General features: G+C 37.4%; 2 protein-coding genes across 9 annotated transcripts in view; one reads left to right on the top strand and one right to left on the bottom strand.

The window, feature by feature from the left end:
- Positions 1–421: 421 nt before the first annotated feature.
- On the bottom strand, positions 422–14133 carry TRIP13 (thyroid hormone receptor interactor 13). 3 transcript variants are annotated; one of them, XM_059467090.1, is made up of 14 exons: positions 14011–14133; positions 13645–13747; positions 11907–12072; positions 11482–11611; positions 9410–9465; positions 7068–7158; positions 5747–5819; positions 4757–4820; positions 4419–4505; positions 3526–3632; positions 2738–2891; positions 2444–2556; positions 1238–1307; positions 422–663 (listed from the first exon to the last, which is right to left on the bottom strand). In XM_059467090.1, exons 2-14 carry the CDS (start codon positions 13734–13736, stop codon positions 568–570), a joined length of 1299 nt encoding a protein of 432 aa, XP_059323073.1. In that variant the 5' UTR covers positions 13737–13747; positions 14011–14133; the 3' UTR covers positions 422–567. The 3 variants fall into 3 exon arrangements, with proteins under 3 accessions (XP_059323073.1, XP_059323062.1, XP_059323084.1); XM_059467079.1 differs by having other exon boundaries at positions 13898–14060; XM_059467101.1 differs by lacking the exons at positions 7068–7158; positions 9410–9465 and having other exon boundaries at positions 13898–14060.
- BRD9 (bromodomain containing 9) overlaps positions 14117–27044 on the top strand; it is a 26278-nt gene continuing 13350 nt past the window's right edge. The window contains exons 1-9 of one of the 6 annotated variants that reach the window (XM_059467040.1): positions 14117–14297; positions 15190–15410; positions 17005–17137; positions 18800–18860; positions 19792–19936; positions 21744–21854; positions 22690–22802; positions 24793–24882; positions 25735–25867. In XM_059467040.1, coding sequence (XP_059323023.1) covers positions 14225–14297; positions 15190–15410; positions 17005–17137; positions 18800–18860; positions 19792–19936; positions 21744–21854; positions 22690–22802; positions 24793–24882; positions 25735–25867 — 1080 coding nt within the window. In that variant the 5' untranslated portion in view covers positions 14117–14224. Of the gene's footprint in view, positions 14298–15189; positions 15411–17004; positions 17138–18799; positions 18861–19791; positions 19937–21743; positions 21855–22626; positions 22803–24792; positions 24883–25734; positions 25868–27044 lie in introns of all 6 variants that reach the window. The other 5 variants (XM_059467035.1, XM_059467027.1, XM_059467065.1 and 2 more) reach the window with 5 other exon arrangements.

The raw sequence follows: 27044 nt of genomic DNA, 5'->3' as shown, positions 1-27044 counted from the left end.
ACATGGTCCACTGGGGTTCACATCCTTTCAAAAACATAAAAAACCCCCAAATTTTACAAAATACAATTACACGATCACCTGATTTTAATTTTTTTAATCCGATGTAATTAAAACCCATAATAATTTATATTAAATTTCAAGATAAAGAGATGTCAATATGAAAGATCTGGTCTGTCACTGAGCACTTTGAATTCTTCCCAGTTTCATGCCTCTTATTTCAGATGCTTGGATAGAAAGTTAGTGATTAAAAACAGGGAACAGAAGCCTGCCCACTTTTAGTAATGGCAAAAGATGGAAACTGACTTAAAACAAAAACCTTTTACAATCCTTTTATTGACATTTGACATAAAGGTTTCAAAAAATATGCTGTGAACTTCCTTAGTTGTTTATTAATCAATATTTTGAAAAACCAGATAAGGCATTCCAGGTTTCTTAAGGTGCATTTTATTTTACAAATACATTTATTTTACAAATGCATAAAAATGCATTTCATTTTACAAATGCATAAAAGTAGCGCAACTTATATAAAAAATATAACAATACAGTCAACTACAAAACAGCAGCGTATCACACGCAGTCTGCAAGATTCTTTTTTTCTTCAAATTGTTTGTCTACTGCAAGTGAAAGGGCCTGAAGAAAAGTTGTCATTGTGACACTGGGGGACTAAAAATAAGAGAACATTTTGTTAGACACACCAAGGCAATAGGCAGACATAGTATTTTACATACAAATCACAGTACTAAAAAGAGAAATATTTTAATTTTATGTTACAAAAATTGCAAGATTCTATAAACCAAACCGCAAGTTTATTTAAATTCGGCTATCACAGCAAAGTCAAAGTCAACCTGGGTGAAGTTTTCAGTCACAATACTGTACATTTGCTTAGAAAAAGGTTTTTAACAAATTATTATTTATAAAGTGGTAGAGGTTTGGGGAATTTTTTTTCAGCAAGAAATTATAAGAGCACCAGTATTAATGTTCATTTATTTAATTAAAAGTAGAATGCTCTTGGGCAGATCAATCCCACCTGTCTTCTTCAATCCCATTCTAAATTATGGACAACACATAATTGTTTTGGTCTACAAAGCTTCAGAAACAAGTGCAGTTTAGATTAAAAGGGAGGTTTGGACCAATCTTTCACTTCAGGCAGTGTGTGTTCAGATGTCTTCCTGCCTGTCTCAAACTCAACCCCAAATATAATGAACACAATAAAATCACTTGAAAATAATAAACTTACTTGAATATAAAGTGCATGTGCTAGGAAAGGAAGCTTTCTCAGGACCCGGCCACCAAGACCTTCACTTTTTCTATGGTAAAACAGACAAGTGCTGCTTAAATGCTAAATATCCACTCTTAAAAGGATGCCTTTCCTTTTTCTGTGTTTCTCTATAAAGTTGTTCCAAAAGAACTTCAGATGACAATTCAGTAGCTCACTTGGAGCTCTTTTAGCAGGAAGTGAACAGACAAATTCTGCTTGTGGGAGGCTATACTGCAGCAGCACAGGCACAGCTGCCTGCCAATGCTTGCATCAGGCCCCTCACACTGTTGCGCCAATCTCATTAATTTGGGGGGATGTCTACCACAGCATGGTATGGACACAACCACTTTTGGAAGGACTGGGAAAAAACCTAGTTTGAGTGCTGGACCTTATGGGTACTGCCTGTCTCCTTCTACCTATCATTTACACAGTTTTCTTCACCTCACCCACTTCGTATATGTTAGCATCTTCTCCAAGCACTGCTCTGTGTACATAAAATGCAAACCTCTGTGCCTGAAAAAACTTACTTGCTTTTACTTCACTCCTCACTGGTTAAGACTGCATACTTCAGGAACAGAAACAAAACACACTTTGCAGACTTTATGAATATTATTTTTTCCATAGGGACCAGCACTTTGGAAAAAAAAAACATTGCTTGGTATTGATATTATTGTTTCAAGAACTGTTATGCTGCAGTGAAAGACCATTTGCTCTACCACCATACTCAGCAAACCATAACACTATCTATTTACAGTTTATTCCTCTTCCCCTTGTTTTTGTCCACTTATATCTCCACACTATATACTGATCTAGCAGATGGCAAGACATTTCAAAACACTTTCTTAGCAGGATCTAAGGCACATGCTATTTCTGCCAAACTGCATTACAATTCCCAATATCCACTGAAAACTAACGCTAATCCAGCCAGCAACTTGTCAGGAGGACTTCAAATGGCAGAGCAAAAACCACAAGCAGTACTAGACCAAGCTAGATCTGAGACTAAGACATGTTAGGAAATTGTGATTGCTTCCACTTTTTGTCCCCTCAAGGTTTTTGCAGTTTCCCAAACAGAAAAAAAGATTGAGCTGTTTCAGATCTCCAGTTGTTGGGGAATTTGGTTACTTTTACACATTATTCCATAACTCAGTACGTATGTATGAAAAAAGTAGAATTTCAGAATCTTACCTTGAGATATCTTTCAGTACAAGGCTTAACCTTGACACATTATTTTCTATGAAGCCAATCATCTCAAGCTCTCTCAGTGTCAGAAGCTGCTGTCGAGGATATATTATTTGACACTAGAAACAAAAGTTACAAACTGTTGTATGAAAAATAAATGCATTCAAAATTAAATTTTACAGTAAGAGTGGAAATACAGAAAATTAATTAAATTTACGTATTTTTGTTACTTAGGAAGTATGATTAAAATGCAAAATTTATTAAAATATGGTATTTTACAGTTTTGCTCTCAAGTATTACCTTCATCAGCTCTTCCAGGCAAGAAAGATATATTCTAAATATTGCTGCAGTAGATGGAGGTCCAATGTATTGTTTTATGTCAGCCCTGTCTACAAAGGCCATGTCAATTTTCTCTGTAATATTTGAAGTAGTCAAGATAACTACATTGGGATACCTTCAAGACAAAAATAGATTTTTTAGGTCACATGTAAAAGATTTATGTCCTTTTATGACTGGCAAGTTGATACCTTCCTTCTTATGCGTCAAATAATTTTATGCAATAAACTTCACATCACATCATTCTTGTCAATCAGGAATGACATTAAATGATCTGAAGCTCTTGGCCAGGTATCACCAGAATATTTCAATGCATAGTCTCTTTCCTTCAGCTGTTTCTCAAGTGTCCACAGTTCCTCTAATTCTATTTCAGAAGTGATATATGGTAACTTCCTAGAAACTACTGGCATAGCTTCTGACACACACAAAAAGATCATGAAAAGAATTGTAAATGACCTTTAATCAACATGTTTTACATTTCAATTTTGATGTCTGCTCTCCAAGCAAACATCATGATGCTCTGTCCTTTTTCTCCCTCTGTCCTTAGGGGAAGCATACTGTCCACCCAGGTACATGTAAAATATTCTGCTGGATTACTCCTATTTCTTTTCAAGATTAGCATCGTGAACAAAGAATAACTATTCACTAATTAATCTGGTTTAGTATTCCAAGTAGGAATTGAAATTTAGCAGGAATAGGAATACTGAAACTGTCAATTACCTTTTGCTACTGCAATAATATGCAAACAATACCTTTTAATCTGGTCTATTTGCGTCAGTACAGCATTGACCACACGAATAGCATCCGAAGGCTCTGTGCCTGCCTTGAAGGCACTGCGAGCTGCCGTGAGGCTTTCCACCTACAAAAACCCAAACTAATCAACCAAAACAGCAACAACAAAATCACCAAACACCAAAAAAACCAAAAGGATTGCACTTTTGGAGTCTTGGCAGCAAACAGGCAACCCATGCAACACACCTTCATATTCCTGTGCCTACTATCTAAAACTTCTTCAAAATCTTTTGTTAGGTAGGAATTTCCCGGGAAAAAGAAAGGCGTGTCAAGGAAGCAAAGTGTAGTGAGGGAAATTCCTTTTTGGATAGCAGAATGGAGGCTGGTTTGCATTTTAAATTCTGGAGGTGGAGGAATGGGACACCACCAGAATAATTATTAGGTTGAATTTAGAGTGAGATTCCCCATAGGAACTCCAATATGACAAAGCTAATAAGGTACATACTTACTAAGTTGCTTTTCTATGCAAGTTTGAAAAAAATCTAACAACAATGAAATGAACCATATTCACGTTTTTTAGAGCTTTACAAAAAATGTAAATAATACAAATATGGGCTACTTTGAAGTTTAAAACAATATAATGTAAACATACAGCAGCAAAGGAAATTCCACCAAGAAAGGCTTCAATTCATTTTCAGCTGGAATTTGCCTGCTAAGTCATACTATGTTCCTTCCAAACTTCCCAAATCTGCAGCAGTCAAGACTAAAGTTCACTCAGCTGCACAATCATGTAGCTTACAAAATAGCATAAATGTGCTTTTATTGTTCTTTACAAATGAGCACTATTGCAGCTCCTTCCCATCAATTTCCTTTCTGCTATATTTTATGCACAACAATGCTATTGGAATCATACCTCATCAATCAGTACAAATACAAGAGCATCTCTGTCATCAACTAACTCTTGGATCTTCTGGAACATCTTGGTTACAAGTTTGCCGCTCTAGAAAGACACCATATGCATATGTTAACTATTTCCTTACCACACAACTTTCTAAGGCTTATCATACTTAAAGGTGTAAATGCCTGGGTTTTAAAACAACTTTCTAATAAAACTTCTCTTTAAGCATTTTCAAACATATTAATTATTCTGAACAATCTCTGGTGCACATATTTAGGAAACAAGCTAAACAGAATATTACAGTGTAATTTCTAAAATATGTAGCTTATTTTATTAGGTACATCAATACATACCTCAGAAAACCATTTAGAGAAAAGGCTATGGCTGTTTATCTCAATTAACTGTCCATACCTATACCTAAAGTATGAAGAGAAAAAGAAGTATCAACTCCATTCTAAATAAAAATCAGAGATATCAATAACTTCTGTAAGTGTCATTCCTGACATTCTGACCCTGGAATTCTGTGAATTAGTGCTTTAAATTACTTACCTTTCAAAATATAATACATATTTTACTGATATTATTTTTGTTGCTGGAACTTCCCACATTGCTGAAAATGTAACTGGAATTCTCATATTAAATTGCTATTAGAATTTCCTCATTAGAACAGGGTAAGTAACTCTTACCATGATAATTGCCTCATTCTTCTCTTTGTGTAAGATTTTCTTCAGTATAGCAAGAAGTGACAAAGTATCTCAACCACACATTATAGAGCTTATGATTTTCATATGTTCAGTTTAGACTAGAGTAGGATCATGCCAATACACATAATTTATGCTACACCTTTTATTTTATATCTTTGGGTTTTTTTTAATATAGATTTGTTAGGTTGCTATGAACTTTCAGGCTATTTCTTGTAATCTGATATCCAAACTGACCCCTGCAGATTGCAAGCATTCAGACAATCCAAGCACAAAAGAAATTAGTTTAAAAAACCACTACCTATTAAAACCAGGCTCTATCAAACATGAAGATAACAAAAACCAAAATACTCCTTGATCCTCTGTCCTTTAATACTCATTGATATACAAAGTGGGCAAAAATTACTGTACTGCCACTGGAATGTCTTTTACACGCCTGGGACAATTATTTACACATTTTACAAGGCATAAAATATCCTAATCAGTCTAGCAGATCAATTTTATTGCTAGCCTGGTGCACTACAAAAAACAAGACATAATAGCACTAAGTTACTTGAAAATAAATATGAGATATACTTGGGCTGATGAAAAAGAACAACTAAGTATAGTAAGCTAAAGTGAAAAATTTCCAAAAAAAATCACCTGTACGACAGTCGAATTGTCAGCTTCTGAGCCAATGCTTTACAGAGAGAAGTTTTCCCAGTTCCAGGAGGGCCTGATTTGAAATCAGATCCATACATTACACAGAGTCTGCATTAGATTGTTAATGACATCTAACAGATTTTAACTATTTTATTTCATTACAGCATTAATTGTAGAGTAAAATCACAGCAGATAATGATTGTGTACACCAGACTATTTTGAGAAAATTGCTTCCTTGACTACAATCCTAGAGCTAATGCTGGATTTTATATGTATGCAGACACCATAAAGTTAAAACATTCAACAGCCAGAGAAGCAAAGAGTATCACCCCTGCAGGGCTAAACCTCATCAGCATTCTCTATAATCAGCACTATGCTCAAACTTGTATCTTCCTGAAATGCACTCTTCTAACATAGAAAACAGAAACATATCACCATCAGTTTGATCAGCTGTCCACTCTCCCCGAAATTTCTTCCTTGGGGAAATCCAGATCATCTTGAGAACTATACTCTGAGACAAACCTTTTGGATCTGACTTAATATCCCATGGAAAAGTCACAAAGATTTCCTCCAAAGAGGCAAGTACAAGCACAGTTACCAGAGTATGAGTCTGAAATAAATTCTTTCAAACAAAAACATCTAAAAAAGAGGCTTCTAAATTGTAGAAGTAAATTGACAGTTGTAACTTAAATACAACAAACAAATATTTCCACTATGACCTTTGATTTTTGAATACCAGTCTTGATGACAAAATCAGTGCAAGATGCATTTTGCAAGAAAATGGATTCTGTTGATGCTAATCTCGTTTGTGGTATAACCTCTACAGTAAGTTAGAACTGACTGAAGATTTCAGCTTCACTAAAATAACTAAAAGTAACTGAACTAGCAAGTTTTGGCAACAGAACAGTGTCAACAACACAACACAGATTGCTTTCCCAGTTTTCCCAAAGTTTTTAGAAACCTATAACTAAAAAAAATTTAGTATTGCAATAGAAGTTTAACTAATATATGCCTCCTAGTATCTTCAGTATCTGCATTATTTTTGTTCATTCTGTAAAAATGCAACAGTATCACTTAAAATTAAGAAATCCACAGTTGTCACTGCACTGTAAGCTTTAGAATTTAAATTCATGCAAAACAGTATACGTGAACATTGTTTTGACTCTAACATTACATTTCATCCAAATTTGTACTATTGAGGTGCTGCTTTCATATCACCTCATTTTACTACATAGGATTGCAGTACAAGTCTTTCCAGAAGGAAAGTATAAACAGCTGGCCAGTGAATCAATCTACTAGGCTTAAAACAGATCATTTTTACCATGCAGCAAAACAACTCTGTTCCATGATATCAGGTTGCTGTCAACATTTTTGTCAGAAAATAATAATGTTGTCGTCACATAATCGAGTAACTAAATGAAGAGGACAGATAGAAAGACACAAATTAGAGTCATAACAGCAAATATAACCACAAATAGAATCAATCTCTAATGATGTCTATTGTGTACTCATAACAACAACAAAAAAAACGAGCTCATCTCTTTTAGTCAAATTTATTTCTGCAAAGGATGGGAATTTATTTCTGTCCTGCCCTCAAGAATAAGAATAGCATGTACTTGGCACAAATGGAGTTCCAGAACTTTTAAATGGATAAATTAAACGCTTCAAGGAAGGAAAATTGATTTTATTTTTCATTGTCCCACGTACTGTGTGTCTGTAAAACACAAGCTGCCTAAGCACAGAGAATCAAAGACTCAAATTCTGGGTCCTGTTTAGATTTGTACAGCTATACATTTGTACAGTTTGTTGTAGTCAGCCCACCAAACAAAGCATTTCCTGTCACATTTATTTCCTTTTTACTGAAGCATTTGTATCAGCTTCTACAAGGAATTCGTAGAGTAATTCCTCCAAATAACAGAAGTTGCATGTATTTCCTGGAATGATTGCTTCTAAAAATATTGCAGTTTCAATTTAGAATTATCTAGAATTAGGAAGTAGAGAACTCTTTCAATAAAATGAATATGAACTTCAGGTGTGAATCTATGATGACTTTTACCTATAACACCTGATACCACATTATCTTCTGTTGCTCTTACGTGTAATGAGCTTTAGATCCCTGCATGTTGATGGGACAATACAGTGGTGCTCCTGCAATATCTCATGCTTGAGATGGAGCAATCACACAACAGCAAAAACAATCAAACTTAATCCACATATTTATCAAAATTCTCACTGTGCTATTTTGAAAATTCACAGCAACTATTTCAGAGCCCATAGAACATAGAACCCAAACATGCTCAGGCATTCCCATGGTTTAAAGAAGGAAGATTTACAATTTTACAGTAGTAGTTCAAGTTTGAGTCATTAAAAGCTACCATTTCTTTCTACTCATATACACTTACACTCAACAGTGATCAGCTTGCTGTTATTTAGAACACCAGCAAGTCTAATGAAATAGTCTTGTCATTTCACAAATGACTTTGAAAACTGTTCCATAAATTACACAAATGTGGATGTATTAATTGATTTTTACCTTATAAATTAAGAAGTACCATCACTGGAATGTTTTACTTTTCTCTATTTGGTTATAAAGACTTAAGTGAGAATACTGTATCTATGGTATTACAAATAAGCTAATGAATTAATTATTTGTGTCCAAGAACTTCAGTTAGAAGCTGAATTGAACTATTTGTGGGGTCTATTTGCACCACAATTATTAAATTTCAGATTACAGTATTACTGTTCTACAATCTCTGGCAGTTATCACAATCTCTGATGAATGCACAGGATCTTCAAGCTAGAAAACGAACCCATGGGAAGTGTTTAGTTTCTTTCCAATGTCTTGACAGCACTCAAATAGCAGGGCACTCAGCTTTAGTAAAATCACTGAATAAGTATTTGCATGAACAGTAGCCCTGCTTCTGACATTACTGCCAAGTCCATTAACTGTTTAGCTGCTGCCAGAAACAAAGTTTATGGGAATCTATAAAATTAGAGGGTTTTGTGAAAGCTGGAAAAGGCAGGCTTCAGATACAGCAGAATTGTGAGTAGAGCTAAAGCAACAGTTATGAGATAGGTCAGCAGAAAAATTATTTAAACTGCAGAAAAAGCAAGGGCAAATTGAACAATAGCCTGCGTATTAATGCTTGTCTGAATAGCTCTCTAAGTTGCAGAAAGTTTATCTAGATATTAGGAAGGTTAAAGCTTAAAAATGGAGCTCTGTGCGCTGTGTTTTAAGGCTTACAAATAGGTATTGTATTCAAAATAAGCAAGCATTGTTTTAACCAAAGTTACGTGTGCTTATGGTGATTGGATAGAACTACTGTCAATATGCTTTTGCTTTGTGTGATTGGTTAAGAAGCTTATAAAGAAAGTTGTAACATTAAGTTTTTTGGCCTGCTTCCGAGATTGTGAGCTGCTGGCATCTTCCCATTATCATACTCATGTAACGAGACTGATGCTGAAAAATAAACAGCTCGAAGCACTTTCCCAGCAGCCCCATCTCGTTTGTAGTCTGTAAATAGCCAGCGTCAAAAACACTCCCATTCCCTTCTGCCCAGCCTGCACCCATATCTCCATAGGATGCAGCAAACTTCAAACAGGTTTAATTTCAGCTCTTACTTCTCCTCAAGTGATTTTAATTGTTATTCATTTCCAACTTACATTTGATTTTACTTCAGTGTCATAGATAAGACTTTCCCAAAGACCATGGAATTCAGCTGCAAAAGCAATATATTATATACCTGTTTAGTATAAATCAATCTGGAAACCTGTAACTCATCATTGCAGCACAAAACAGTTTTCAAATTATGCTCAACTAAAATGAAGAATTAAGAACACGTATATGAAAGCAAGTAAAGCATCTGTGGGGGAAAAAAAAGTTTTTCAACTTATTTTTCTCAAAATGCAAAGACCACTTTCTACACACAAATTCAGCAGTTACCCAGCTTCTATTTCCTCCAATATCTGTGACAAGAAATTAATATTAATTTATTAACATGAAATGAAAAATATCGTTCCTTCCATTCTCAGTAGAGGATGAACTTACATTTCACCAAGGAAGCAATGAAAACTAGTGGTAGGAGGAGGGTTCTAGGGCAAATTTTATCATTCAAGTTTGCCTTTTTTATTTAACATCAAGATGTAAAAAAACCCATGTAGCTGAACAATGCATAAAAGCCTAAAGTTGTCATTTGAGTATCAATCATTCGTAGCCGTTGCCTTCTAACTTTCAGCAAAGAAAAGCATAAAAGACTGAACAACTATAAACCACGAAATTGTAGCAATTATTGCTGCAGTGTGTTTTCTTTAGTTTTTATTGGCATGGTCACTATCTAATTTGTGATTTTACAATCCCTTTGTGTTGTCCTGACCTTGCCTTTGGAGTGGCACAGGTTTCCCATTTTGCATCTCATGTTTCTAAATTTAGACTTGCTCCCTCATTGTTATTCAGTTTGGTCAAGTGTCAGTCCTTCTGTTTGTTACCCAGCCACTCCCTGGCAAGTTTCAAATGCCTCCCCTTCCCAGCTGTCAATCCTTCCTATCCCTACTCTTTTCCCCAGAACCTTCCTTACTCCTCCTCCCCCTAGGTGTCAATCCTCCCCTGAACCCACCCTCTCTTCTAGTAAATTCCTTGTCACTTTTGTATCCTTTAGAACCCCTTTGTTTAGAACCCAAGTTATTCCCTTCCCTAGTGTTCTTTCATTGGTCTAAGTATGAATTACCCCACCTCAGACCCCTCCCCAACCATATCCCTGTCGGTTTGCTACCCTAAACCCCTCTTCCTGACAAATGTTAAAAAAATTCCTGTTAACCGCGAGTCAAGGTCTTGTCTGTTTGGAGTCCTGAACTCAAGGGAAATCACCACCAAATAAAGCCACCCCAGCTCTACCCCTGGACCCGTGCTGCTGTCTTTTTGTTCCTGTGCTGAACCTCTACTGGTAGCTGGGATTCTGCAGAGCTTGTAAGGGGGGGTCTGTTGCACCTCTGTCTGTTGTTGCTGAGCCGGGTCACCCTGATTTTAGTGCGCCACGACAATAATGTCAATGTATCAGTTTTAATTCTTCCTGAAAACTAATGTAATGAATAATTAGGCATTTCACAACATGAAAAGAGTAGGAAATGTTTCAAAATTACTGTCTCTCTGAGCTAAAGCTCACACTTTTGCTTTTCCTTTCAGGCAGATAATCAAACTTCCCCAAGCACAGGACAGTAACAGGCAGGTCTGGCTCTATCACAGAGGAAAGCCTGATTTTTCCTCTCCAGAAGATAAAGACCAAATCTCTTTACTTTGTTTGTCTGTTTCATGTATAAAAGCAGTACTGTCATAGGGGCTGGAAGCCAGTAGTGAGCTCTGGAAAATGAACACTGAAAGTGATAAGCTTCTTGTGGATCTTCAAGTTAAAAAAAACTTGGAATGCAATCACCAATGTTAAAAACTTGCATGCTTCTGATTATGACTACATGTTTTAGACAACAAGACTAGTTATTTTCACACATCCGCAAGTATTACAGAAATAAAGGATGTGTTTTGGAGTCATCTGCAGCACGTCAGTCAAAACCACAAAGGAAAAAGTCCAAATATATTTGTTCCATAAAGAAAAAAGTCCACACATATTTTTTATATAGACAAACAATAAATACAAATAGTACCTTTATAGGTAACTATAAACAATTTTAGCCTTTGCAATATTTTCTTTATTGCTCTAGAGCTCCCAGAAATGCCACACAGGTACCTGCTGGTAGCACCCAGTGGTGAGCTGCAGTGATATCATCATTCTCTTCTTCCAGGTTTTCCGAGGTTGGTCCTTCTTCATTCAGATGAAAAACATGAAGAGAAAGACTGCTTGTGCTCAGGTCAATAGGCTAGAATGAACATAAAAAGATTTGTTACCTGTCATATTTCTCATTCAAAGCTAGTTAAACAAAAGAAAGTTACAGTCCTCAGCTGGCATTTATCTCTGAAGCCTACTACCTCTGTTTCAGACCTTAATAAACAGTAAAAAAAAAAAAAATAGCCACCTTTTCCTAGTTATACTAGTCAGCCTAAGAAGAGATACTACATCATTCTACAGACCTTGTCTTGCTTCTGCCCTTAGGGTACCACTACAACTAGTTCAGGGGCACATAAACAGAGGTGCACGTTCTTGACCAGAAATACCTGTCTGTCCTTCAGTTTCAGGTCTGTGTCCACAATTGCCACAGACTGCACATTGTTGTTAAGGAAAGGGTCGTCAAATTCTGTCCACTTGTAATCACCAAATACGATGTTGTGTCTGTTCAACAGCTTTAAGACATTCATCCTAATATCTTCTTTCTTGGCCACACTAATAAGAAAGAAACATCATTACTTTATGGCATTGACATTTATAAGGCAATTTGAATTAGTGTTGGAAAGCATTATTTCCTACATGAGGCTTTCATGGAAAATAGCTTCTATCTTGCACACACCAAAAAACCCAACCAAACAACCAAGCAAGCAACAAAATCCCCAATCCTAAAAAAAAACAACTAACACAAAAAAATCCCAAACCCACTCAATCGTCCTCCAGCATTCTACAGGAGAAAAGAACCTGTCAGATTCAGTCTGTCTGCAAAAGCAACAAGTTGGACAGTTGGTTTTAATTTGTGCATTAAAAGACATAATCCAAATAATACCATTTGCTCTGTTTGAGGTCATATCAGGGGATACTGAATGAGACAGCTAGAAGACTTCAAGAATGGAAAGCAGTTATGCAATCTGTGTTTCAGCAGGAAACCCAGAAAGACTCGGAGTTAAGCTACAGACTGAATTTGGTAAGCTTAGCTTGGAAGCTCCATTATACTTTCAGGACAGCTGAAACATCAGGATGGGGACACAATATAGGGAGAATTCCAGAAGAGACAAAAACTATAGGAACAGGAATACCATTTGAATATTTAACTTAATTTTGCAATTTCACTCATTCAAATGCAAATTCTCAGTTCTCTGTTAAGCCTGGCAAAAATAGCACAGTGTATATTTTACTCTTTGATTTTTCTAATGTCTCGGACATGCTCTCCCATATCCTTCAGACATCCAAAACCTTAAGATAAGAACTGGATAAATAGACAAGGAAGGTTGGACTGTCCAGCTCAGAGGGCTGTGATTAGTACAAAGATTAGGCAGCCTGTCAGTAACTTGGGTGGGGAGAGGCAGTGTGGTGCTGTTAGCATTGGGACCAGCACTGTTTTTGCATCCTTGACAATGGGATTGAAAGTGACTGCATCAAGTTTATGGATATCACCAAAGCAAGGAGAACTTTCAATATTCTGGAGCATGGGGGCTGCTGTTCAGAGGGACCTCTGCAGGTTGGCAATACGGTCTGACTGGAAACTTTTGACGTTCAGCAAAAGGTAAACATGAAATCTTAGCTCTCCACCCACTGCCCAGATAACAGAACAGATCAAAGGCCAACTGAATGACATGCTGTTTTGCAGAAAAGGGCCCGTGGGTCCTGGGTGGATAAGCTGGCAATAAGTCGAGTGTGCCCCTGCTACAAATGAGGACAATCTTATTTGAGGCTGTGCTACCAAGACTGCAGATGTAAGGGAGAGTAAGCGTTTTCATCCACTGGCTTTGTAAGACCACATCTGGAGTAGTGTGAGCAGTTGAGAGCACAGACACAAAAGAGACAAGGATAAACTGGGGCAAACCCATAACGTGGCCAACAACTTAATTATGAGACTGGATGACATAACCCACAAGGTGAAACTGAGCAAACTGTATTTGTTCAATCTTAGGAAAAGACACAGGTGAGGAAACTCCCGGGAGAGCACAGAGAAGGCAGAGCTGGGTCCTGCGGGCTCTTGGAGATCCGTAGAACGAGGCCGAGAGGAAACAGGCACAAGTGGCAGCAAGCAACGCTTTGATCAGATACCTGCTCGACTTCTGGTGAACTTCCACATGGATCTGAACGCTGTCACACACGTTTGGGAGAGCTTGCTTCAAATCTCCAGCAGCGTCTTCCATCTTTCTCGCTCCTAGGGAAAAAGCGATACCAAAGAGAAGCGACTTCCAGCGACTGCTACGCGCCCACGGCACGGACGGCCCTTTCCCGGTGCCCCGTCCAGGTGCACACGGCCCCCCGCTAAGACCAGGTACGTGATCGGGACGAGGATCAGGACCGGCACCTTCCCTCCCTCAGGAGATGGCGACGACAGACTCGGGACACGTCGCGAGGGCGGTCGCGCGTACGGACGGGCGGGCGGCTGCTCCCGCCTCAGCGCTGGGGACAGGGAATCACCTCAGGCAGGCACGGCCTTGGCAGCGACGCGCCAGGGCGACAGGGATCGCGAGCGCGGGCGAGCCGGAGGCACCAGGCACCGACTGCAGCAGCCGCTGTTTGTAAAGGGCGCGCTGGGCGAGGCAGGGCCGGCCACTCACCCGGATCTTCCTCCGTGGCGAGCGGGGGGGCCGCCCGCCCTAGTGCTTCCGGCGGGGCCGGCTGCGGCTCCGCCATGGGGAAGAAACACAAGAAGCACAAAGCCGAGAAGGCAGAATGGCGCTCGACCTCCGCCACCGCCTACAGCGGTAAGGGCCGGGGGAGCCTCTTTGTACCCGGGACGCGCCCGTCCCTTCCCCCGGCGCGGCTGTCGGCGGGGCCCGCGGGCTTGGGGGCCTGGGCAGAGCCCTCGCTCCAAGTGCCGGAGCTGCCGGTGGCGGGGGCGGCCCGAGGAACGCGGGGCGGGCGGTGCAGTGTGAGCCGGAGCGTCTCCGTGCTTCCCACGGCCGCTCCTGAGGGGATCCGGTCGCCACGGTGCTTGAGTGATGCTTAGTTTCACCTTGCTCTGCAAGGACTTTGCGACGGTTTTATGGGAGGCCGAAGAGCCCGTTTCTAATGTCTTGAAGGTTTGTGGAACATTACAACTCATGATGTGCAGAACAACTGTTTGTTAGCTTGGACTTATTAGCCTTGGCTTTTGTTTTTCTTTCCAAATGTATTGTGTATATTTTTGTTTTGCAGGGAATTCTTATAATCAGTAGTTCTAGAAGAAGTTTTGGAGCTGGGGGTGTTTATCCTGGAGAAAAGGAGGCTCGGGGGGACCTTGTCACTCTGCAGCTGCCTGAAAAGAGGGTGTAGCCAGGTGGGGGTCGGTCTGTTCTCCCAGGCCACCAGCCACAGGACGAGAGGACATGGCCTCAAGATGCACTAGGGCAACTTCAGGATGGACATTGGAAAGGAATTTCTTTACAAAAAGGGTGATTATGTATTAGAATGGGGTGCCAGAGAGGTGCTGGAGTTTCTGTCCCTAGAGGTGCTTAGGAAAAGACTGAATGTGACAGTCAGTGCCATGGTCTAGTTGACATGTAGTGTTTGGTTATAGATTGGACTTGATCTCAGTGGTCTTTTCTGACCTAATTGAGACTGCTTCTGTAATTGCTCCCTGTGCATTTATTGATTTATTTTTTTTTTTTAATTTAGATTATGTGGACAAGCCTTTGGAAAAACCCTTAAAGCTGGTTCTTAAAGTTGGAGGCAGTGAAGTCACTGAACTCTCTGGGTCAGGGCATGACTCTAGTTACTACGATGATAGATCAGATCATGAGCGAGAACGACATAAAGAAAAGAAGAAAAAAAAGAAGAAAAAGTCAGAGAAGGAAAAAGAAAAGCATCTAGATGATGAGGAAAGAAGAAAGAGAAAAGTAAGCTGTGATTTTTAGAATTCAGGCACACCAGCATTCATGCTTGTTTATCAGGTCTAAAATCTGGTGCAGAACTTTGTTTGAATCACTGTTATAAGAAGCTTATTGTCTGGAGATAGCACTTCAGAAACATAGAAAACCCTTGTGTGTGAGTTGGTGTACTTCTGCTATATACAGGATACCTTTTGTGATGATTCTATGAACAAAGTAAAAGCTTCCTTCTTAAAACTTTTTATTTTCCTTACTTACTTGCTTTGAATAAATGTTTCTGGTTTTCAGTTGGATCTTTTGTATTTTAGCCTGTTCACAAACATGTTTTGCTACTGTTTTAGGGATGGATATTTTCAGCTTTTCAATTCCAGGCTGTGTTTACATTCTGGAGATGTGCCAAGTTACTGGACATTGATATGTTTACTCAAAACAGCTTCTGAAATCTTGAGTACTGTGGTATATTGCATCATTAGCTCTTGGAATAATCTGTGTGCTGGCTTTGTGACTTTGTTAGTAGTTAGTAGGGTGGTCAACTTAGTTGTCTGTGTTGAGCATTGGGGAGTTTGTTTAAAATCAATAGTGAGGCATTGACAGCACAGTTACTTATACAATTCAATTTTAAGAGTATTTCTTTTGTGTAATAATGGTTCTCTGACCTTTCTGCTTTTTTAATTCTTTCCTGTCATGTAGTTTTACTGTTCTTGTATGACAGTTTTTTGGTGCTAATTTGTGTGTGTTTGTGGCTAACATCTATCAGTTCCAAGTAATACAAGCCTAACAAAAAAATCTTTTGGAAGTGACAGATCTCATAGGATCGTTCAGAAGCTCTTAAATACAGCACAGACAGTGCACAATTTTCTTAGTACAGATGTTTCAGGCTGGGACTTGAAATGTAGCAAAACCAGCTGTCCTTCATACAAGATTTTGCAGTATCAATTGCCTTTACTTTGTGGGATGGGGGTTGTTTGGATTTTTTTCACAGAACTTCATGATTAATACATTCAGAATAAGCTAATGGATTTTTAAGTAATCAAACCATAGTCTAAGGAAGGTTAATGAAAGTGTGCTTTTCTGTACAAATGTGGATAATGATTGTGGAATTTCAGGAATGACTTAGATGTTCCTTTGCTTTGAAACTCAGGAAGAGATCATTAATTGCCTCCACTGATTTTTATGGTTCTTTTGTTGGCTGAGTTGTCATATATTTTACTCATTTCTGTTTAATGTGACAAACAACAAAAATACATTGATGAGAGCGGAGCCACAGATTGATCTTTACTCAATAGTCAATTAACTTTGCTCTCTGGTGTAGCTTATTATCATGCAGTTTTACATATGAATAGCTTCAGAATTTTTATTTTCAATAAACATGCAAGAATGATAGAACAATACTTTATCAAGTACAAAGTAGTAAAATATGAACAGTTTTAATTGGAGAAGAAAATTGAAAAAGTGATAGTGAAAATATATGCAGTATTGTTTAAACTGTATTATGACTTGGATATTGAATGAGTATTCCAAATTAAAAACATTGCTGTTTCTTGCCTTTTGATGTGTGGGATTGCACATCCCTCTAAAATATGTCTTCTCTCTGTTGTCCTAGGAAGAGAAAAAGAGGAAAAGGGAGAAGGAACAGTGTGACACTGAAGGAGAAACTGATGACTTTGATCCTGGGAAAAAGGTGGAGGTTGAACCTCCTCCAGATCGTCCTGTCAGAGCATGCAGAACTCAGCCAGGTGAACAGTGTGAAAGATTAAATTATTTTGGTTCTTTTTAAAAGCACACAAAACAAAGCTTTTGTCAAAGATAAAATTTTCGTGAAGATTTACTGAAATATAGGAACTTGTTCCAACATCCAGAACTTTCTGCTCTCTGAAAAGTCAATATTCCTCTTGGTGCTTCCATGTTTTAGTAAGTTTGTTTTCAGGTCACTGATGTTGCCGAGGACATCTGTTTCTGGCCTGTGTTCCTTGGCAGGGTAAACCTCATTATGAAAGTGTTATTACACATAGTGCTCCCCTGATTCCTTCTCCTTAGCATTTACACCATAGTGATCAGAATGCCTGAAACTAAGTTTCATTTATTTCAAGGGAATAAACTCTCATGGAGACTTCTTAGGTGTTGTTTTTATCTTTTTTGGCTTTCTAACCTAGGTGGAGCATCTCTGTTCTCATGGAAAGGAAGCTGTGATAGTGTATCTCTAAAGACTGTAGACACCACATACCAGTCCTATTTTTAATTTACAAATCTTCTCTAATTCTTATCACCAGCCAGAATATTTGTCAGTTGTGGGTGGCAACTTCTGCATGTTTGATTTTTTGAGATTTTGCCTTGCTTTTTCTTCAGTAGCCATTGCTTGATAATTAAAACTCAGCATTGCTCAGTGGAAACCTTTACTTTAGAGAATTTTCAATTACATCGTGATCTTAGTTATACATAAGCCTGAAAATGGAACCCAGTAGCAAAAAATTGTGTCATTAGGAATATTGTGAGTCATGTCTTTGGAATACTGCCCTTTGACTAGTTAAGTAATCCCAAGGAATTTTATAATTGTGACCACACATTAAATTGAGGAATTGTGGTTGTCAGCTGTCAAGGTAACTGAAATTTTCAGATCAGAGTTTTATGTTTCTGGGTAGTCAGGAGCCTTAAAAACTGACAAGATAAAAACTATTCCCATTTTATTCTCTTTTAATCTGGTTGTAAAATGGTATTGGAAAGCATATAAATTACCTGACCCATTCTGTTTAAGAAATGTCTTTCCTCTATCAGGGAGAGTTGAATTTTCAATTCTTGATGCTTCATTAACGTTTCAAACGTCACTTAAAGCCAGTCTCTGAAGTAACAGGTCATTAACATGTAGTGTTTCTTGTGTGATCTGTACAGGAAGTGAAATTGTAGTTGTTCTCTCTCTTGCCAGTAAATCTGTGTCTGTTTGTCACTCTGTGATTGAAAGGCTTATAGAATTGCATGGAGTTTATGGTGAAACCATGAAAATTGCCCAGTGAACATGTTGTAAGAATATGGATTTCCCAACTGCAATATTTGAGCAACCAAGTTTCACTTTTTCTGCAGAAATATACAATGTAATTATTTTAATCTTATTAATACATATTCTTAGAGCTGCTAAATTTAGCACTACGTCTGACTTAATGGGCGCTAGGTTTTACTATGATAAGAAAAAAAACTCAGAAAATGAAGGAAGAAGAAAAAGGTACTGTGTGCTTAGATATCTGATGTGCTTCTGCTTTGAAATCCATGTTCATACATTCAGCTTCAGATCAGTACAAGCTGTACTTGTAGTGAGATTTTCTCTCTGGTACTTATATTTTTAAATAAAAAAATATCTGCATATGTGGTTTCATTGCACTTATCTGGGTTTTCATCTCAAAATGCAGCTGAAAATGAGAGCACACCAATCCAGCAATTACTGGAACACTTCCTTCGCCAGCTTCAAAGGTAGTAAATGTTTTTGTATCTTCAACTGTGTAGGCTGTGTCTGGTGCATATTTGTATGTGTTACCTGGCAGCTTCATATCCTGGTTTTCTGTTTGAAAGTAGTGCCTGGTGACTGACTGTAAGAGATTTGTTAACCTTTGCAACCATGTCAGACCTGGTTGTTTTTAAAGATAAGTTGAGGACAATTATTACCAAGTTTGCAATTCTAACATTGTGCAGGGAAATAAGTGTTTTGGGCAAATTATACATTGCCATTATAAATTTATTAAATATTAATGACTTAGTTTAGAGATTAAAAGCCAGTTATAATTCTACATTACTTTAAAAGATTGGACTGTATTAGTTAAATTTTATTTTATTCAGTGTCCACTGTCAGATACAAAGCAAATTTAGACCTGGTTACATGATAATCTTCTAAATTGGGAGAGGCTTTTTATTTTATTGTTTTCTCTTAAACCTGCACCTCATGATTAAAAAAAAATTCCTTTTTTATTTTGTAGCAATAAGCTGAATTTGGAACCAGTTAAAAAAATCAAACTTATTTACTTTTAGAGGACCTTATGAACAAGAAGAATTGAGCTTTTTCCATAAGAAGCCAAAAGACCAAGTGGGAATGTAGAGACATGGAAAAAATACAAGAATTAATTAAGAAATACGTGAACTAGCTTGAATTGACCATTTGATCATTGAATTGAATTGAAAGACATTTTTAATGAAAATTTTCAAGAATTACTTTTTAAAATAAGTCTACATATGTGAAATTACAATGCTCTCCTTTATCAGGAAATTTTTCAAGCATGGATCTATTTTATGAGAATGGTTTTAGTTGTTTTTGGTTTTTTAGTAGTACTGTTGTGTTATTAATGTGATGCAAAAACAAGGATTGTTTTGTTGCCTGCTGTAAATTTAAATTTATTGTTTTTATTTTTAGGAAAGATCCTCATGGGTTTTTTGCTTTTCCAGTCACGGATGCCATTGCTCCTGGGTATTCCATGATAATAAAACACCCTATGGATTTTGGTACAATGAAGGAAAAAATTGCAGCAAATGAATACAAATCAGTCACTGAATTCAAGGTGAATGAATAAAGATTTAGATATTTCACAGCTAGTAAGAAACTGAACATTCTTTTTAACTCCAGAAGCCTTTGTTACATTAATCAATGCTCATTTTTTTCAGAACTGAGCACTTTTGTATATTCAGTGTGTTACAAATAATCTGTCATATTCTACTACAATCTTCTATAAATTACTATGGAAACCAAGAAGATCTTCTAAAGTTCTGTGGAATTTAGTTTTTTGCTAAACTTTGACAGGAGTAAGATTATCACCAAGACTTAAACCACTGAGCTTTTTTTTTTTCCTTTTTTTAATCTAGACCTTGTTAGATTGATTTAAATGTAATTTGGACCTGTCTGCAAGAAACCTGTCGATATACTGGAGCATCTTGTATATGACTAAAGAGCAATTACATATTTTTTATCTTTAATGATTCTGGTTTTTATATAACTTCATTTGAAATTGTCTTCTGGCAGACACTTACTTGGCAAGTTTATTTGCAGCTTAACTTAGTTATTAATCGTATTGTTTTTTCTGAAATAATTTATTAGATACATCATGGTTTCACAGACAGTGCAGTAAGAAATTTTTTAATAGTATTGGTACCTCCTGAAGGAGAGGAGTTTTCTTTAACTGATTTGTGAAGGTCATGAATTATTAGCAGCTTTTGGAATTGCGTTTTCCTAGACTGATGTTGATATGATGGTAGCCTCAGCAAGAGAGCATTGGCTTGTTTCTCAGGGTAAATCTCTTTTTTTGAAAGGTCCGGCAAGGTGAGCAAAGAATGGTTTACATTTCTTACAGATGCTTTGACAAAGATTATTACCCTGTTTTGTTTAATATGCTATAGAGATTTATAGGAAGCTCTGTAACTGTTAAGTAACAGGCAAGGTTGTAGTATTGAAACTGGTGGGATAGAAACCTAAAAAAAAAGAAAATGGCAGTATTTTTTAGACTGACTTTTTTTTTCTTCAAGGACTTAGCTTCTGCTGGTAGTCAGGGGAGTGATAAAAGTTTTCTTAAAAATCTGCCCATGTTAGAGCAAAAAAGGAATTGGACTCCCTTTCTGGATACATGAGGGTACCTAATTACACAGAACTACAGAGCCATAACCTTAAAACAGAAATGAAGTTTGTAGGTTTTTAACCTCTGAAACAAAGTCTGCTCAAAAGGTTACCTGTCTGATATAACTAGCTGAGGCTAGTCACAAGACAATAAATAATCTAAGAGTAGAGTCTGAAAGCACTCTGTCCTGCATTTAAAAGAGGGGCAATTTCTGCAGAACACTCATTCGTTTTGCTTCAGTAAAAAAAGGGTCTGCTTCAAAGTTGGGCAAGCAAAAGACTGGCTGTTTCTGCAGCACTTGAAAGGCCATCACTGGCAGTGTAGCTTACATGCACTTCTTTGTCTGCTTCTTGGGCCATAGTTTGCTCATCCATGTCACCCTCTCAATTTCTGTCTTTTTCAAGGTTTTGGTAATTGAAGGCAGAGGGCTTGTAGTGCTGTAAAAAGTCACCTTGGTAGCTCGGTCTAGTGTTTGGTCCATTTAGTCCATTTGGTCCACTTGGTTAAAGAGAAGATGTTGTTTCGTATCAGGAAAGAGAGTGGTTTTTAAAACCAAAAGCCTGTTGCAAAGGAAACTGAGCATCTTGGAGGGGTAGAAGAGGCTCAAACCTTTGCAGTTCATGCTTTTGGTTTGTGTTTATGAGCCTGCTCCTAGAATATTGCTGTGTTCTTCAAAGAGCTGCCAAGATGGAGTGATATCTTCCAGTCATTTAACCAAGGACCTGAAATGTTTACAGTTCTTTTGTCTTGTATTTTACAGGCTGATTTTAAACTGATGTGTGATAATGCAATGACTTACAACAGACCAGATACTGTTTACTACAAGCTAGCCAAGAAGATACTGCACACAGGCTTTAAGATGATGAGCAAAGTAAGAGACCAATTAAAAACAAAAAGCAGAAACTTTGGGGGTTTTTATGTTACCATACTTAAAAGGGACAAAGTAACAATGGTAAATGTTTCATCCATCTGTGATGAATTATAGCAGTGCCAGTTAGTGCTGCTATATTTAAGGGCTTGATGGCATTTTTGTTATAACCCAGTAATTTTTACTTATTTCTCAACCTTACCTGCACCACTGAAGTCTGTAAGAGCTTATTTCAGTGGAAGCAGTTAGAATCCACATATATGCAACTCTATCGAAAAATCCTACTTTGGGCTGAAACTTTTGGAAGCAAGATCTCATTTAAGTTTTATCTTTGTGTAAACAAAAAGGCGTTACTTTTTTGAAGGTGTTGGGGAGTTTTCAGATAATACTTTTTACTCAGATACAGTTGTTGGCTTGTCAAATGAAGGATTTTTTGTGAGCTGCTCTGTGTGTGCACAAATGTGTGCTTGTGCATGTGTTACAGTGATGGTAAGTTTTGTGTAAAATAGTTGTTTTTGCATATGCAGTTTGTTTGTTTGTTTGTTTCTCTCTTGATAGTTGGGCTGCAGAAATTCTGATGCCATGCTACCATGACCAAATCATGTTGCATCGCCATTGGAAACGAGATTAAGAACAAAATAAGGCCATGGCCATTCCCATCCCATCCCATCCCATCCCATCCCATCCCATCCCATCCCATCCCATCCCATTATCATAGCATCTTGGCTATGAGGGAAAGGTTAAGTCCCTGCCGCTCTGTCCTTTCTGATTCTAGGAACGGCTGTTAGCTTTGAAGCGCAGCATGTCGTTTATGCAGGACATGGATTTTTCTCAGCAGGCAGCTCTTTTGGGCGATGAGGACATAGCAGTTGAAGAACCTGTTCCTGAAGTTGTTCCTGTACAAGCAGAGACTACCAAGAAATCCAAAAAGCAAAATAAAGAAGTTATTAGGTAAAGGTTTTAATGGGCATGCTTAGTGGTTTGCTGCAGCTTTTGTAGCATTACACAGCAGGAAAGAACTGAGGGGAAAAAACTCAGCATTTTTCCTTGAGGTCCATAGGATAAGTGGGCAATTTTATTGTATTTTATTTGTTTATTTATAGAACCTGTTTAATAACCCAGTGATTCCTAACTTGAAGCAGACAATTCAAAAGATGACTGCATATTCTTTCAAACAGTTAAAATTAATATCTATAGAGATGTTTTCATTCTTCTTTATATATGTATTAAATAATAAGTGGTTTCTTCTCATGATGGTTTAAAATGTTATTTTGGGTATAGCTACAAATACCTTTTGCATTTTGTTCCTTTTTTTCCTTTCCTAAAGTAGTCTCATCAAAATGTAAGAGGTTCTTCCCAGGAGGGCAAAGTGGCCCCAGATCAGTGATTTTATTGATTTTATTTAACTTTAACCTTGTCTGGCAGGTTATGAAAGTACAGGAGATTATTTCTGGAGCAGATGATAACATATCCCCAGTGAAATCTTACTTAACTTAGTGGTAAAATACATTGCTAGTGCAATAGTAATCCTCCAGCTAATAGGTACCTCCATGTTACAAATTCATATTTTTATAACTAAAATCTAATGCTAATAATCTAATTTTTTTAATCCGAATTTCATAAATTTATTTTATGAGATTTTAGCAGAAACCATGATATACAAGCAACTTATCTTATTCGGTGTTCTTTCACAGGCATCCAAAGATAGACTGAATTTAAATTGTAAAGCATTATATCAGTTGGAATTTTATGGGAAAAAATATTGCAACACAGCACCACTAGTCATGTTGTAAATAATCTGATCCTGTAGATATGTTCTGCAGGTTTCTTTTTAAATCCTCAAAGTAACAAAAGTGAAATATACCTTGTTTCATTTTTTTTTTAAAAGTGAGCTTTACAGTTCTCATCAGCCACTTTTCATTTTTTACACTTCCAGCATTTTTGTAATCCTTATTGCTGATGGAAGAAGTGGTATTCTGATTTAGGGGTTTTTTGGAAATAGAAGACTGCAACATGTATCTTCAAAAATAATTTTCAACAGTAATTATCTGTGGTGGAAGCTATTCTGATTATAACATACAGAAACTAATCTCTTCCTGTATCAAAGAGAATTGAGAAGGTATAATTTCTCCTTTGTTTAATGGATTGTGGATAGAATTCAACTGAAAGCACCTTTCAAAGTCTTGAGGGGTAGGTGCTTTGGTTTTTGGTTGTTCCTGTTTTTTTAGAAGACAAAATAATTTGGTTTGTGTGGTGTCCAGCACTAATTCTTGCATAAACTCTACCACAAAAGTAACTTTGTCCTTTGTCACAGAACAAGAAATTGAGACTGCCACCTACATTAACATACATCCTGGTACCAGTTTATCAGCAATCAGATGTAGTATAAATCTACTTTTCTGTTCCTCTCAGTATCTGTGTAACTTCAGTAGTTGAAATTAGTTTTTTTCTAAGTAACGTGAACTTTTAAATACTTGTATTTTTGCATCTGTGGGATTTATACTGTGTTTTTTGATGAAGAATAAGACCTTGAGAGGGGAAAATCAAATCTAATAGATATTTTTGCTTTCATATTTATGGTTACAAACAGAGGAGTTGAAGTCAATGTTTACAAAGTGTTAAAGCAGCTTAGACCTCTATATAGAGGAAAAAGTGACTTGATCACTTGAACATCCTAATGTTTAAATAGTTTTTGAAAATTTTTTTAGGATGTTACAATCTTCTGAACATTCTCTCAAAATTCTTGTCCTTTAAGTATTCTGTAGTGTGTGATAGAAAGTGTGAGTTGTTGAGGAGTTTCCTGCTGTGTACACCCTTTCTTAAAGTTTCAATGAAACAAAATAGTATAAGACATTTGTCTCATAATAGTGTGATCCTGTGATCTTTTTATTGTCTTTAATAGCAAAACTTACTTGTGTATCGGATCTGAATCTCTATACAGAGAGAAATTCTTAGCTAAGCAAATGGAAGAAGATAACCCAGGAGAGAGAAATGGATTTGTTGTGAGGAGATGCTCTACCCAGTACCTAAGGTGTTTGGCCCTAGTGTCTAATGTCCATATAATGCCCTGAAATACTTTGAGTTACAACATTTATTTTATATATAAAATATAATGAAGACTGCCATATTCTATGATATCTTCACACTTCTTTTTATGATACTGCCTTTTCCTGATTTTATGTGATAGCTATGTCCTGTTCCATCCTTGGGTATGCTTATTTGCTACGACTTTATTGGTTTGGAGCTCTAATGAAAAGGGATCTACTGAAAGATAAATTCTGTAATTTCAGTTACAAGCAGTTTTGTGATTGATACAGATTAGGAATGCTCTAACTGCCGATATTGAAAACAAAGGAATTAAAGGATTCCCTTTTAGACTGGGAGTTTGGTCCTACTTCTGAAGGCAGCTATATGACGTAATCATCATAAATGCAGCCTGTTGGGTTTTTTCTCTGATAAGCAGCAGTTTCTATCTCTCATTACATAATTTATTTTATGCATCTTCCTGTTTGTAATTTTTGAAAATAGTGTATACGTGCATGTGGGAGACTAAGGATGCATACAGCATTCACCATGTATAATTGCCAGTTTTACTCCCAATCTCTGTTTTGCGCTTCATTTTATACTTCATTTTCATCAGGATACAGACACAATTACATTTTTGAAGTCAGTAGTTTGGTAGTTCACAGCTTCTGCTGCAAAACTTCATAATATGATTGTAATGATTGTATGATTATAATGATTATAATTCCACTTAAGTGCTGAGGTAGACTGACGCTGGGAGAAGAGTGGGACTGATTGCTCTATTAAGCAAAGCCAGAATTCAGCCCTTTGTTTTGTTTTAGCTTTTAATTGCTGCAGCTCCTCTTCTTCTCTTTTTTAGCTGCATTTTTGAACCTGAGGGGAATGCATGCAGCCTGACAGACAGCACTGCTGAAGAACATGTCCTGGCACTAGTGGAACATGCAGCAGATGAAGCTCGGGATAGGATCAATCGATATCTACCCAACAGCAAGGTCTACTGCACATGGCAGTTTGCAGTTCCAGTTTGTGCCTGACTCTTGAATGTTTTGTTTCACATTAGGAAACAGGCTTTACTGTTAGGCTGCCTGGGACTGGAGCATCTGGGATGTGTGTTCTGTGTGGTGTACTGATACTGCTGTTGTCTATCTTTAGTTGCCACTGAAAGCCACTGTAGGGGGTCCTAAGTCAATCTCATGTTCTCTCTTTGGAAGTTCACTTACAGGAAGCAGTGAAATGTTCCATCTTGAATTGCAGCCCTTAGCACTGTCAGTGATTAAAATAACATCACACTTCTCTTATTGCTGCAGCCTCAGAAAAAGCAACCTACGGTGTAGGTTGAAGAACTATTAGGATTCCCCTTCTCTCCCCTCCCTTCCCCCCCCAGGAATTAACCTACTTTTAGTGTTAAATTACTGTTTTTAATGAGGAGAGTTTGTAAAGTCTTGTAGTTTTGTATTTACAAACAGTAGCTCTCAGCTGTAGCATGAGTACCAAATACAAAGATCTTTCATTGAGTAGGTTTAGATAGCAAGTTTTACAGTCCTGAATGTGATGCTGATGTTATTCCATGTATTTGGGTTTTGTGCTCTTCCAAGGACAAGCTTGGTGGTGCTGTTGGTGCCGTTTTCTCTGAAGGATAGATTTTTTTAGCTCTGGGTTTTTTAGCTCTGTGATGATAGTGGTGGATTCTGTCATTTCCTTGTGCTAGGATTGGAGTGAACGCTCCAGGCATTCGCTACAGATCTGTGCTGAGATACCTTTTCTCTCTTTCCCTTGAATTTTATGGAGACTTATTCCCACCTTTTCTCCCATTTCTCATATGTCACTCTAGTGGTCACTGCAGTCGAGAAAGGAATCAGGATGTGTCCACATCTGCATTTCCCACCTCTTTAAAAAACTATTGCAGAAGAAACTTTACTTTGAAGCAGAAGTGATGTTGTGTCTTCAAACGTAAATGTCCATTTCTTGGGCAGTGGCCCTGATTATGCAGTCAGTTTAGGCTCAACTGGATTATGAATAAAACTGCAAGGAGTAGTGGGTGGAGGCTTAGTTTCAAATGTATTTCTGTTTCTTTGAATGATGAGAAGACTTGTTAGAATTGAAGTCTATTTGAAACCTCCAAAGTAGAGTGGCTTTTAAAATCCCTTCAAAGCAATACCATTGAGTGAT

This window comes from Ammospiza nelsoni, chromosome 1 (assembly GCF_027579445.1).
Source record: "Ammospiza nelsoni isolate bAmmNel1 chromosome 1, bAmmNel1.pri, whole genome shotgun sequence".
NCBI lineage: Eukaryota > Metazoa > Chordata > Aves > Passeriformes > Passerellidae > Ammospiza > Ammospiza nelsoni.
The sequence above is the reverse complement of the archived record's forward strand: the minus strand, read 5'-3'. Positions and strand labels throughout refer to the sequence as shown.

Excerpts from the sequence above, each read along its gene's own strand:
- TRIP13 (XM_059467090.1), bottom strand. The coding sequence starts at position 13,736 with ATGGAAGACGCTGCTGGAGATTTGAAGCAAGCTCTCCCAAACGTGTGT. Across the intron at positions 4,821-5,746 it reads ACAATTCGACTGTCGTACAG|GTATAGGTATGGACAGTTAA; the intron begins GTGATTTTTTTT and ends TTCATACTTTAG. Across the intron at positions 4,506-4,756 it reads TCTCTAAATGGTTTTCTGAG|AGCGGCAAACTTGTAACCAA; the intron begins GTATGTATTGAT and ends GTGTCTTTCTAG.